The 14948-nt window shown below is 40.2% G+C and overlaps 1 protein-coding gene across 3 annotated transcripts in view; it reads right to left on the bottom strand.

Moving 5' to 3' along the window:
- The window catches only part of CPEB4 (cytoplasmic polyadenylation element binding protein 4), a 982215-nt gene extending 967617 nt beyond the window's left edge, over window positions 1-14598 (bottom strand). For 2 of the 3 annotated variants that reach the window (XM_044069125.1, XM_044069127.1), the window contains exon 1: window positions 12559-14597. In XM_044069125.1, coding sequence (XP_043925060.1) covers window positions 12559-13671 — 1113 coding nt within the window. In that variant the 5' untranslated portion in view covers window positions 13672-14597. Of the gene's footprint in view, window positions 1-12558 lie in introns of all 3 variants that reach the window. The other variant, XM_044069124.1, reaches the window with a different exon arrangement.
- Between the last annotated feature and the right edge of the window lie 350 nt (window positions 14599-14948).

Here is a 14948-nt window from a genome sequence, read left to right as displayed (position 1 = left end):
GGGTAAACTACTCATGTACCAACTCCTTCGCTCAACGCTTTCTGGAATTCATAAACTCCAATGCCCTGGATCAACTTATCCACACCCCCACCAGGGGCAACTATCCTAGATCTAGTCATTAGCAATATGAGTGACCGGTGTTCCACACCTGAAGTCAACGCCTCATTGGTCCGATCAGACCATAAGCTAATTACCCTAGATATCCACATCCTGCCTCCACCCCCCATTAAGGAAACCATGGTAAAACAATTTTCCAAAGCCATAAACAAACTGTACAACAGAAGGAAGAAACTCTTGCAAAAGAGAGTAAAATCCCACTAGTGGAGGAGCTCCCTGGTCAGCCTCAGTAAGAAGCTGCGATCCCTGATAAAATCCTCCAAAGCTAGTTACTTAAACAAAAATCGCCACTGATTCTAAAGACAACCACAAAGCATTCTATAGCTATGTCAAGAATCTCAATGGCAACACTCAGATCTGCTCCGAGTTACAGCACAATAGCACTAAATATACAGACCCAACTGATATTGCCAACATCCTGGCAGATAGGTTTAGTGCTAACTTTACCCCCCTCTCACCCCCTAAAGAGCCCATCTCTATACCGGAAAAATGCAAAGTTCCTGTAATCATGGCTGCACAGGTAAAAACTACACTCTCCAAAGCCAAGAACACAGCATCCATGGGACCAAACAACATCCCAGGCTGAGTTCTACATGAGCTACAGAACAAACTGGCATCCCACCCAAGTTTCATGTTCAATCATAGCCTCACCTCAGGCTTTGTGCCTGCTGAATGGCGCACAGCAACAGTTATCCCACTCCACCAGGGGGGAGCCAAAGGCCATGGAACGTATCATCATGGAACATAAACAAAGACATTGGCAATCTCCAAACTCTGGACCCCACCCAGTTCAGGTTTGTAAAAGGCAGATCATGTCTCCTAAACCTGATAGACTACTTTGAAGCAGTCACCAAAGCCGTAAACAAGGGTAAGGTGGTTCACACAGCCTATCTAGATTTTGCCAAGGCTTTCAACACCATCCCCCACTCTGGAATTATAGATAAACTCACTAAACTAGGTATAAATCCCTATGTCACAAGATGGGTTGCCAACTGGCTCACTGACAGAACCCACACTGCGAAAGTAGCAGACTCCAAATCCGACTTCAGACCAGTGACAAGTGGAGTACCATAGGGTTCAAGTCCTGGGTCCTCTCCTGTTTGGTATCTACTTCTCTGAAGTACAGGCTAACACAGAAGGTCTTTGGCTAACTAAGTTCGCAGATGACTGCAAACTAGGAGCCATAATTGAAACTCCTAATGATGTGGACATCCTACAAAAGAGCCTCACTGAGACAGATGCCTGGTGTCAAAGCCATGGCCTCAAGCTCAATGCCAAAAAGTGCATTGTCATCCCCTTTGGCAAAAACTCTGTATCCATGAACTACAACACAGGCGGCAGTATACTTAACACCAAAAGTGTGATAAGAGACCTTGGGACACAGGTGGACAGTAGTCTCTCCTTTGATAATCACATCGCCACAGTAGACAGGAAATCCTTCTACGTGGCACACCTCATCACAAAAGGTTTCTCATCCAGAAAAAAAAAAAAAAAAAAAAAAAAAAAAGAGGTCATTGTTCTCCTCTACTCATTAGACCCATTATAGAGTACAAACCCCCCTTTTGGTATGTACCTCACAAGACATCTACAACAACTGGAAAGGCCGCAGAAATACCTCACAAAGAGGATTACTGGCCTCAAACAGATGCCCTATGCAGACCGTCTCAAAAAAACTCCAGCTTTACTCCATCGCATATCGCCTACTCAGAGGTAATCTCTGCCCAACATACAAAGCTACGTCAAACCCAGAGCTGTTGGACATGCTCCACTTAAAGAAATCACAATCCCTCCGAGCTACACGCTCTAGGGACTTAAACCTTGTCACCACAATAAACAGAACATGCCGGAGGGATAGATTCCAGTCCCAGAGACTTCCCGTACTCTGGAATAAACTACCTATATCAAACAAAGCTCCTCATTAGCACTCAAGAAAAATCTTGATGATTGAACGGGAAATAGGAAATTCACCCCAGGGATCACCTCTGCGGCTCTGCTCGACAGTGGCACAGGAAAATAATTTTCTTGGGTGGCAAAAGCCAGGGTACCTTTCTGGCTGGGCTTGTATAGGCCCCAGGACCGATAGTATAGTACCTACCTATGAACCTCAAGAGAGAGTTTGCACTTTCATGAGACAATCATGATTGCATACCAAAGAAAAATGTCTCAAACCAACAGAAGCTGCAGTCCTGGATACAGAGTCAGCACAATCAGGCACATTTAAAGAATGTTTAGAAACCTGAGGAAGAAAACCAATAAAGGACCTACCTTCTGAAGTAAGGTGGCAGATTAGACTGCCGGCACATGCCAGCATGTACATAAACATGGGGGCCTGGTTTAAAATTCTGAAGCTAGACTAGGAAAAAAAATCTTAAACCCATTAAAAGCTTTATCATCCTTGTCAGAAGGAGACAGATTAACACCGACCAAAAACATTCATATTTCTTTTCCCGTGGCCAACATCTGCTGGATCAGACTGGAGGTGAAAAACTAAATATGTTAAAATGAGAAACTTTATTAAGCTTGCCTACCTTTTAAAGGGCTGAAGGGGGACAAACTCAGGGTTATTACAGATCAACGCAAAAGCATTCCCCAAAGTCGGTGTAATAGGAGGAATGGGAGCAGAACGTGGCATATCCACTTGCATCATATCATAATATCTCCTTAAAAAGAGAACTTTCTCCCATTTCCACTGAAACAAGTTATTTAGTCTTAGCACAGTCTCAGAAAAAGAAAATCCCTCAACAGGAGAAACTGAAGAAATACTTCCTCAGAATAAGAATTTGAGATGTGGAAAGAAAACACTGCTCCTGTCCTTATCAGGATCTGATAAAAGGATCCTCATGAACAGATGAACAAAAATTCTTTTACACTCCAATCGCTCATTTCCACAGGATTCAAAACTGCAATAACCCCCCAACCAAAGTAATCGTCTGCATCAAAAGATAAACTATTATCAGATGAACAAGTTTTTCTTATTCCTAGCAACAACTCTAGGAGGAGGCACACTTGAGGATGGCACTTCCTCCCAAGAAAGAAAAGCCTTTACCCTAGCTATACTGGAAAAAAACCCTGGTAAAACTCCCCTAACCTAAGAAAGTGGCTCTGACTTGACCAGTACAGGCACGTGAGCTGCCACAGAGTATATGGCTTACCTCGGTTCATGGTTGTAGAAAAGGGTACACTAGAGGGACCCAGAGAAACTAGTGAGAGGTCTGAGGAACAGCCCACGTACACTGCAGAATCACCCAACAGAGATGGAGGCACTGACTTTGCAAGCAGTGTTGGCAAGGACTGCCCAGTAGTTTTTTTTTTCTTATGTACATCAACAGAAGGTGCTACCGAAGGACCTGTCAGAAAGAAAATACATGTTCCTGCAGAGAAAGCAGCACTTTTCCTGGCAAATGCAGCTTAAAAGAGAGTCAGTCACTTGGGTCACTAAAAAGTTCACAAGCACTACACAAACTTATCATTCCTAATAGAACACAAAAGTATTGCACAAACAGCACTTTTTTGCACCAAATTTAAAGAAATGCCTAACAATACAAAAATAAACTGCCAGACCAGTCAAGTGAAAGCCTACACAAACTGAAAAATAGCAGTAAAACACCCAGTACAATTTGGAACTCCCCTATTAAGCCTAGGAGGAGTGCTTTCCAGGGCGGCAAAAAAATACTGGAGAGTTTTGGCACTGAGGCTGTTGATTTCTCCCTTTGGACCTTGTGCTACAGCAGTATGGGAATGTATGGGGGGGGCAAGACTTTGGAAGCTGGGCGGCCGTTATGTCTTTGACAGGATACAACCCATATAGCTAAAGCTACTGCAGCAGTGATTTACAATGAACATTCATACTTACTCTCTCATCAAAACTAATAATATTAAGAATCACTCACAATCTACTCTAACATCCAAAGTTACGCAGCCAACTTGCAACACACCAAACATTCCTCCTTCACTCCAGCCTCCATTCCCTGGAAGTCTCTTCCCGAAGAACTGTCCTCATCAAAAGTTCAGGAAACATTTTTAAAAAACTTTCTCCTCAATAAAGGCAACTGCACCTCTCTCAAAGTTCAGGAAACATTTTTAAAAAACTTTCTCCTCAATAAAGGCAACTGCACCTCTCTCAAAAAGGGTTATGTTATATAAATACCAATCCCATGCTCTAATCTCTGCTCCTATGCTTCCCAGTTCATTTTATCAGTCCTACTCTTCTGTGAACAAAAAATAATCAAACTATGCATCCTGTTAACTTTGTATAATGACCTGTACGACTTTACAAATGTGTTAAAAGTCTGTTGTATTTTGCAAGCTCTTATTTCACGTACCTACTGGAAATCCAGTCATCCAAGCTGTCTAAAAATGATCAGTTTTAATCAAAGCATTACACTGGTAAGCATACAGAAATAAAAGAATAACCATCATAACTCCAAATATTTCAACAATATAATATCAATTACTAGGTAAGCATTTGGTGGACTTGTCACTGGATGCTGAAAAGGCTTTCAAACAGATTCTGTTCCGGTGGGATATTTTACTTACACGGATGGTGAGGCTAGGTCTACAAAAAAAAAAAAAAAAAAAATCTGATTGTTGCAGGAGATGCACCTGGCAGCCAAGGCCCAAGTCAAGGTGAACAGCAATCATTCCAACTGCTTTCTTTTGACAAGCGAGGGAAACCAGACAAAGATGTCCCATATCCCCTCCTTTTCACACTGTGCAGCAAACTCCAACCAAAACTGAACAGAAATTCTCACATTAGAGGATATAACAAGAATACCAAGGAGATAAAAATGTTATTCTTTGCAGACATAGGCCGATTTAACTACTATGTTGTCTCTCTTACATGATCCATTAGGTCAGTTTGGCAAAATGTCAGGCTATACAAGTATTGTAATTAAAACCCAGGGCCCAATGTATACACTACAGCAGATATTTGGCCAAAGAATTCTAGCAATAAAAACTTTTATACTGCCTACATGTTTTTATTACTATAAAAGGATTTCATAAAAGCCACTTAAACATATTTGTAAAAGAGAATGTATGTACGTAAACATAGTCTCAGGAACGTAACTTTTAAAATTTCTTTGGTCCAGAGTTAGACCAAGAGCAGCGAATAATAAAAGCTCAAATATTTAGGGAGCAAACGGCTACATCTATGGAAATGATTCTTCTGAGCTGGGACACAGAATCTGAACTGACTAGACATAGCAAGTCCTTATTAAGTTTAATTCTACTGGCTGCACTAGAAAAAAAGCACTAGAAAGACTGAAATCAAAATCTAAATAAACTGTATTTGAAGAAGTGAATATTGTAAGAGAGAAAAAAATGGAAGTAGGATCTTTAGAAAAGGGAAGGAGCAAACTACCCAGAAATAAATGAAATTTGTGGAAAGAATACGTGCTGAAAAATATTCTGGAATACGAGTAAGGTTTAATGGAAGACCAGAATTGAGCAATTTACATAACACTGGACTGAAAGACAATTGTTATAAAGAAAACATGCACATAATGTGCAGAAACAGAAAACACTAATATGGTTCTATTAAGGTACGTATGCCTATATTTTCAGTGATTAAGGTATATAAAAAATAAACTTACTTTGCAAATCGGGGGGGGGGGGGCTTTCTTCAGTTTTTAATATACTGGCAGGCTATTTGGCTTCATATTTAAGTAGTTACACCCAGACTTTAATAGTGGATTGAACACGTAAACCGATACCACTGTGACAATGTGAGGTAGCGCCAGCTAAAGTAGGGCAGTGGATGTATAACATATGCCAGCACAGCTAGCTGGAATTTTGTAAAGAATTATATGTCATTTTTATATCAAACTGATTTGTAAAGCTGTGTTAAGAATGTACCAACAGTGTGCCCTGCTGGACAGAAAAAGAAATACGCATGTATTACTGTAACTGTTAAATGTATATGTTTTAACAGAGGATACTGGAAGAAAACAGATTAATCTCAATCCACCTAACTTTGCAAATAGTTTAAAATTAAATTACTTGGCTTAGGCCATAAAGATTGTATCTTACAGTTCTCAATGTATCCAGAGACAAAAAGTCTGTACTACAAAGCTTTCCGTATTGTCTTTGGGGTGAACTAATTGCTACTCTGGAAGGGTGCAGGTTTGAAATAGTTTTACGACTTCCAGAAGCTACAACAGATCTGAACAAAACGGTGAGTGTGTATTATTGACACAGGTTATAAATCCTGGCAGTTTCTAGCAATGGGGTAGGGAACCAGAAGTCAAATGACCAGATGTATGTGATATTCTGTAATCTGGGACAAAAAGGTAGGTTTAACACTAACATGTCAACATGGTTTTAGACCCAATGATAGTACCACAACTGCACTCCTCAGTTTCACCACTACCATCAACCAACTCAGAAAATGTTAAAAGTCGCTCTGCTGGCTTTCTAGACCTGTCCAAAACCTTTGATATGGTCTCCCACCCCAAACTATTAAATACGCTCTCCAAAATTGAACCTCAGCCCCTCTGCACTTCAATGTTTCTGAAGCTATCTACAGGACGGTCAACAATCTGTAAAATGTGTCCCATTTCCCCCCCTTCCCATCACACTAGAAGTACTTCAAGGCTCAGTTATTCGACCGCCGCTACTCCACTATTTTTCACAAATAACCTCCATAGTGCTACCCCACTGGCTTTACCTATCCAATATGCAGACGACACTTATATGTGCCGCTAATAACCTGCAACACCTCCATGATGATGTTGTGTCTTTCGGCTTTTCCCGGTTAGGGGTCGCCACAGCGGAACTCCGGTCCGCTAATGATTGGCAGTAGATTTTTACGTGCCGAATTGCCGGCCCTGACACACAACCTTCAACGAAGGTACGCCCATTCACGCATGTCTCCACACAGAAGACTCTCTAGCTGAGAATCGAACAGGAACGTCTTACTGTGAGGCAACAACGCTGCCAGAGCACCACCACCGCAGTTCCATGATATAACCCAAAAATCATTCTCAAATACAGAGCTATGGCTCTCCAACCATCGGCTCATACTCACCCCAATAAAACAAAACTCGATCTTCCAACACACAAGCCCCTCCCCCCAGTACCTTCGACATTACAGCTAGGAATGCTACTAAACTTAAATGCCAATTCACAAACAAAACTACATGTATTAATAGATTACATATAGCACAAACAATGAAGTTCACAAGAAAATGGGTACTCTTTACAGAAATAAAAATATCTAACACCTCTAGCGTTGCCATTGCTAGAACCCATCTTCTGTATGCCTCCCAAACTCTCACCAACCTTAAAAAAACAGATTTAATTAAACTTGAAACATGTTACAACAAAATAACTAAATTTGCAACTGACTGCCTGCATCATACCCACTCACTGTCACTCCTTAAAGAAACTCTCCTGGTTAAAACTCCCACAACTTCTATCCTATAACCAATTAATCTTAGCACACAAATTAGTATATCAAAGTGAAAAAACCCTGCCCTTCTAAATATTCTTCAGCCCCATACCACAATTCGAAGTCTTCACTCAACAAATAAATCTCTACTACATGTGTCCAAATCCACTAATACGGCAGGGGACTCACTATTTTCTCATTATGTAGCAACACTACCTCACAGCATCAGAAGCAACACAAATACTAACCAATTCAAAAAGATTCTTAAAAATTATCTTAAGGACTCCTGACTTTATTCCTATACTACTCCAGGCTAACTAGTTTCAATACCGCTGGTCATACTTTTTCTTCTTGCTTGACCACCTCATAATCTATGCTCTCTCTCATGTCTATATAATCTCTAGCCTCATCTTTTGCTATCCAATTCCCCACCCCTACAAACCCTTCTTCAGCTTACTTTGAGAATCTACAATATCTACACTACAATAAGGAATTGTATCAGGTTATGTCAGCTACAATAGCAGAGAATGTATTTTCTGGTGTACTGTAAATTTTGTATTTTTATATAATTTTTGTATAAGTGTTGTATAATCTCTGTATGTGGAGCTTTTCTCCCAGGGCCTCCACTGAAAATGGATCTTATGTCAGTCTGACTTTCCCAGTAAACAAATGTAAAATAAATATATAAATAAAAATATTGGATGAGACTGAAGTCTCATTGCAGTCTGTTTTTTGGAACTGACAGAGAAGGACTCCTCATCTAGCCTTGATCTAGTAAGTGAACCAGGGAACAGAAATTGTTTAGATTAGTCAGGAAACTATAGTGAGATTAGTTAAGTACTATTTTACCTGTATCTGCGTGAATCTAGTCGTCTCTGCTATTTTAATTTTTCCAGTGTTTACTGTAAAAAGATATTTAGTATTCTCATGTTCTTTAAATATATTTAATAATAAGAACTTTTCATTCTGGCTGATCTTTCAGAGAATATTTTAATCTCCGAGAGTACTTGTATATATTTGGTGACTACTCTGGCCGCTCCTGAAAGCCTTGCTGCTGGTCAAACTACCATTTGTATTAATATTGATCACTCAGAATAATTGGGTATCCTTGCAAGAGACTTAGAATAGCTAGCTTTGGAGTGTCTGGTGTCAGTATAACTACCTTATAATCTGGACAGAATGGGGCATAACTAGTAAATCTGTGCCAGCCTTTCCCAGGTGTGTGTGTGTGTGTGAAAATCAAATCTCAAAGTGTGTGTGTGTGTGTGTGTGTGTGTGTGTGTGTGTGTGTGTGTGTGTGTGTGTGTGTCAGCTGCTTGGAGCATGGACACAGAGTGGTGGAAAACTTGGCTTGGACACTCAGCTGAGGTCTCAACTCTTATAGCTGTACCACTGGGGAGTCTTACCGGGGACCTGCAGGGAGACAGATAAGAGAAATCCAGACTCTGGACTGTGTGTGTGTTCCCTGTGTGCTCTTAAGTTAAACTGTGCATGATGCAGTGAGCTACATCTGGAAATACTGGGTGTATCCATTTTTTGTTACAAGTGAATGTCCCTCTCCAGTGCTGAGCATTCAGGCTCCTTGATTAATGGCCCAGAGTGGGGACGTCACAACCACCATGACGCCCGGAGTCTTGAAGTACAAGACAAACTGGGATCCTGATGGAGACTGTGGACTGATTAAATAACTTCCTCATCAATGGAAAATGTGCCTGCAAAGAATGGTATTCAAACTTCAGCGAACTGAAATGAGTAACTAAGAGGTGTCAGCTGGGACATTTTAACATTCTCTGCCATACCAAGAACGAGATGGGCTCAACAGTAACTTTGCATGGTTCACTATAAAACTAATACAATATAAAACATTGAGACCACAGAGTCCTTTGCTAATATAAAAGGCTAAACACTAAAGCAGCAGCTAAAAAACAGCCATCTAGATATGGGAAGAACTTTGCTCCCTACAATCAATGATGAGCAACTATGGACACTCAGGGAACCCATCCATAATACAAATAACTGATACCAAACTTTACTTGAAAATAGAATCTTTCAACTCCTTGGCAAGCTTGATGAGAACAGGCATCTTGGAGGTCCAAAGAGCACATCTAGTCCTCATCAACACGTGAAATGTTTCCTTGGGAATAAAGTTATTTCGACTGCAGAGTTACTTTGCCTACTACTGCCACTAAAAACAACTTGGAATACAATTCTAACCATTTCTGTTTTGATATGATCTTTTGTAAGACTTGGGTTGAACACCCTTCTCCTACTTTTTGCAGAGGGGCATTCTGACAGGGTTGGCAGTTAGGTAAGGGAAGAAGTGGTGGGGCAGATCAAGTTTTAAACACTACCATGTAACTTCTAGATATCCATCTGTCTGTTGTAATGGAGTTCCATGCAGCCAGGTACAAGAACAGATGGCCCCTGACTGCTCAGAGAGGGAGCATCAAGCAAGGCCTCAGAACTTCTGCTATTTATCCATGTAGTGGCTAGCCTCCTATCATCTCCAAATTCTTGCCTTTGGAAATGTGACACTGCTAAAAGGTGCCTTGGTTATTAAGTTTCATCCCAGATTCACAATTTTGTTTTTTTTTTTTTTTATCCCTGCTGTGCAGCACACCTGATCCACATTCTGCACAGACACCTCTGTCTCCTTCAAAAGCAACACCTAGGTGGCTGAAAATTTCACCCTCAGTCATGAAGGTCTTGCCCTGTTTATTATATTTTCTAGGTATACTTTGATTTCAGGCCTGAACACTCAGGAAATCTTGAAAGAGTACATCCATTAACATTGCCCATGTGTCCTTAGCAAAGCAGATGAGTGAAGCCACACGAGGCAGCATATGGCAAAACCAGCTACTGCAATTCTGGCCCTACCCCCTGAGGAGTTATACAGAATGTGCAACGCAAGGTACCATGGAAACAGACGAGGACTCTTGACAGAGATTTAACCTTTACATTCCCATCTGGCAAACGTGCAACCATATGGTGAATTTCATATGTTAAGTCAAACTCAAAACCCACTGTACGTCCCATAACTCGGAGTGTGTACAGCAAAGGTAGCAGACATCTGCAGCAACTTCCCTAGCCTGTCCAACACTATGAACGTATTGCCTGGGGGACAGACAGGCTTTCGGGTATTGAAACCTTTCTAAGATCAGTCACTGAGACTAGGGTGCCAGATTTAGGCATCTCTGAACAAGACCACCACTCCCTTGGGAGATGAAAGATGTGGAAAGCCTTCTTCAGAACTAGGGCCACAGTATCAGACATTTCCCAAAACCCTGGGGTGGTATCCCTCTGGATGTCAACCAACAGCAGTACTACCCAGAACACTGAAGATCTACAGGTGTTCTGAAGCCTCCTCCACATTAGAGGATACTGGTTTGGCGGTCTATTCACCCAATGACATATAAACTGTAAACACTCAACAAACCTGAGGTAATCTAGAGATGCAAGGGAGCAGGCACTGTCCTCATCTTCACATCCTTACATTTTTCTACTGCCACTATCTAGATGTACATTTCAACACAGACAGTTTAATACTGCCTTTGGATTACAGATTATATACTTGTGCCAGATGCCTAACCTGGTGAAAGTTTTACTGGAATTTACTGGTTCCATGACGCACATCAATGAACAGCAGGGCCAAATTATTTGCTTGTCAATATCCGCATGTCATTTTACCTCCCTTTACCACATCAAGAAAATGAAAGTAAGCAAGCATACTACACAGTACACAAAAAAGTCCTCTTTAGAAGTCTAGGTTGCCTATACATCCTGAATTGTCACAGAAACAATCATTTCTCTATGACATTAAGAGTGGAGTGCTGGCACAATACTGCTTAATGAAACTAACCTTAATTTATTTCACTCCATCCTAATCCTACTCAGAGTATCTAAACTATCTTCACATCTCTTACAATAATGTTAAGTCCACCCTGAAGTTTTATCACAATTTTAGAAAATTGGCTAGTCACAGACTCCTCGCCATGTTAAATTTCAATAGATAACTACATGGCCTTCCGTCAGCACTCCGATGTTAAGTTATTAAAGAATGAGACTGAATTGTACAGCATCATGCATCTTTTCTGGAGCTCTTCTGAGAATCAGCGTTCCTGACTTCATATTCTTTTCATTATTCTATTGTGCTCCATTTCCAGCACATTACTGTGTATTTAGGATAGAGACACAAAGGGTATTCAGCATTTTAAGCACACATATCAAGTAAACAGTAAAAAATTAAAATAATTTTGTGATACACACATTATTCGTCCACCACTTACTGTAAATGGCATGCATTAAATTAAAGCTATACTCTACTACACCCATCTGCTCTCCATCTCAAGGACAATTTTACTATTAAGAAAATAATTGGGAAGTCAACCTGCGTGCAAAGACACATTTCTAACAAAAATGTTAAAAGGGCAACACTGTAATGAAAGAGCTTGCAGGTTTAAAAAAAATAATTTTACAGTGTTCTTATTCATTTAGTGTTACTATACTAACGGGAAATGTGGCATTAGGAAGATAAACAAAAAAAAAGTTTGTTATATGCAGCATTTCAAAATTCCAGCCATTTAAGCCATTCTATCACTGCCTCATGCTTCTCAGAATATAAAATAATTAAATCTACTCTAATTTCTCAAAATAGTAAAATACTTATGTATGCATTCCAGTTGCAGTTACATTCTATATTAAGAACCACTCCTCTATGTCAGCAGTTTCTCTACAGCTCTAGACACTATTTTGTAGCATTCATTACCTGGCAAAATACTGACTATATACAATCCAGTGGCCAAAGGTACAACTTAACTACTACATAACACAAGTGCTGAAAAGAAAGTCTCCTGCTTTCACGTGACAACAGCATCTGACAAGATGGGTGGTGTCAAAACAGCTCTTGCTATTTCTGTATTCCACTTTTGTCAAATGGCTCAAGAAAAAAGATGAATGCTAGCATGACATTAGCAAACCATTTAAGAGAGTTACTTCCACCTTAAGACTTGCTTGTTAAAACTAAAAAAAAAAAAATTAAAATGAGCACTCACCTGAAAAGGAAAAATACTGTCAGCTCGGTTTAAGCTTTCTTCCATCCAGGACTTTGCTGCAAACATTGAGCCTGGCCGTGCATACTTCTGTAACATATGATTGCTTGGGAAAGTCTTCTTTAAAGGAGAGATAGAGTTCAGGGGCGTTATACCTCCATTTAACCCTCTCCGATGCTCTCTACCTTGGGACCCTCCCCAATTCCCATATCCACCACCACCAGGGCTCCAAGAAGATGGTGTAGGGGAAGGACTTTGGTAACTGCTCCAAGGAGAAGGTGTCTTACTGAGATTATTAGCCAAGTGAGGCAGTTGATTAAATGGAGCGTTTCTGTGTGTGAACGGTGGAGGATGTGGGCTTGCTGGGGACCTTCTCTGCTGCTGATGCTGATTATGATGGTGTTGAAAGTGCGGATGGGGAGGATGATGTTGAGACAAAGGCCCAATCTGGGGAGAAAAACTGCCACCAAAACTAGGACTGATGTGATGTGAAAAATTCTGAAAGAGCAGAGCACCATTATTAGCAGAAGCAGCAGGGACAGCCCCTTGTGGAAAAAAACTAGCATCTTCATTCATCATTGAACTAGACGGAGCCATGGCTGGTGACCAGTTGCTAAAACTACTCAAAGTAGATGAAGATGATAAAGGTGGTGCAGTAGTACCTAACCCAGAACCATCTGTATAATCAAACCCAGCCAGCACAGGTGATTCTATTCTTAGTTTCTCTTTGCTGTTATTGTTTTCTGGTAAACTGTCTCCTTGGTTTTCTTCTGATTTTTTCTCAGATTCAGAGAGGATTCCTGCATCTTGGTTCTGAATAGGAGAAAGCTGCTGTTTTTCTGAAGATTCTTGTTGTTCATGTTGTTGCTGCTGGCTCTGAGATTTTTCTGACACCACAATCTCATCCTGAATGTTATGACCAGCCGAAGGAGGAAAAAGCCAAGCTGACCCAGCATTACTGCCACTAGCAGCGGAGTTACTTATAAAGGTTGCAGGGTTAGAAGATGCATTTTGATGATGGTGTGTAGGCTGCATATGATGATGAAACCTGACAGGGAAAGCTGGCTTACTACCACTGTTATTTTGCACTAAGACTCCAAAACCATAATCCCCCATTTCCAACGGTTGTGAGATAAAAATAACACTACTATAGCTTCACAGAAGAGCGCTGTGACAAAAATGCCTGGGAACAGACAGGCTTATCAGAAGATGTACATTTAATATTCCGCAAATAGCTAATTATTTATTCAATCTGTTGGAAAAATGATCATGTGTGGTTTTCGAAGGACAGATCGGTTCTTTGGTCGTTTTACTCCCACGTTTACTTTTTCTGTTTGCGTTTCTCCTTAGAATTATATTTTTGTTCCTCATACAAGCAGCAGCTACAAATTAAAATAACTCCAGCTTTATAAAACAAAAACAATCTTCTCGTTTTTCCTCCTAAGCACTTCACCCTGACTCGCCCATATACACGAGTTAAAACGAGAAAATAATATGATGACGCCTTCGTGTTTGCCGCAGAATACCATAATATAAAACAATTATAAATACGATTAAAATATATTTCAAATCTACAAATAATATACTTTTGTATATATATATATAATATATATTTATATATTTTCTCTTTAACGTCTTCCCTTTTCGGTTCTGCTGACTGAAAGCTTAAATATGAAGCAGATTGACAAGTACTCTTGTAAATTAAACGTCAAACATAAGCGGGACGTATCTTTAAATAGAATATATACTCTTCATAATAAAACTGAATAATATAAAAAAGTGTTTTTCCTCTATGCGTCTGTCTTCTTTCCAGCGACAGTCTTCCCCTTTGTATGTTTAGCGAAATATCGCGCGCTCTTATTAGGCAGTGGTTATTTGTCGTCAATTATATAGATACGGGGGGTTACAATCTATACATATATATTTTTGCTATTTTCAGACGACTCTTACAACAACAATTTCTTCCCACATTTATCCTCCCCGACCTTCTCTTCTTCACTGCCAACCGAAGCAAAAATGACAACCAGCTGGATCGCGAGACACTTCCGGTTGGACGCATCACAAATCCCGCCCCAACTTTTACGCTGTAGGAGCGCACTTTACGCTGGAGAAAAGCTCCTCCTTGTAAGGTCCAAATGTAGGAGTTTCATCCCCGACCTGTTTAGTGTATGGAAGTTAATATGTGTGTTAAAAGTTTGTGGTCTATTTTGTAATCTATTTTATTACTGTTTTAGTTTTAAGTCGTACACTTGAAAACAAGAGCATTTGTGTATTATCAGTAAGTAAGCAAAAATATTTTCTTGCAAATACACGTATTGAGGATTTTATAGAATGTAACATTACAATACACGCACGCAAAAAAGCAGGAAATCATTTTTGACAAACAAGTTTAG

This window comes from Protopterus annectens, chromosome 4.part0 (assembly GCF_019279795.1).
Source record: "Protopterus annectens isolate FY-2018-M chromosome 4.part0, PAN1.0, whole genome shotgun sequence".
NCBI classification, from domain to species: Eukaryota; Metazoa; Chordata; order Ceratodontiformes; family Protopteridae; genus Protopterus; species Protopterus annectens.
The sequence above is the reverse complement of the archived record's forward strand: the minus strand, read 5'-3'. Positions and strand labels throughout refer to the sequence as shown.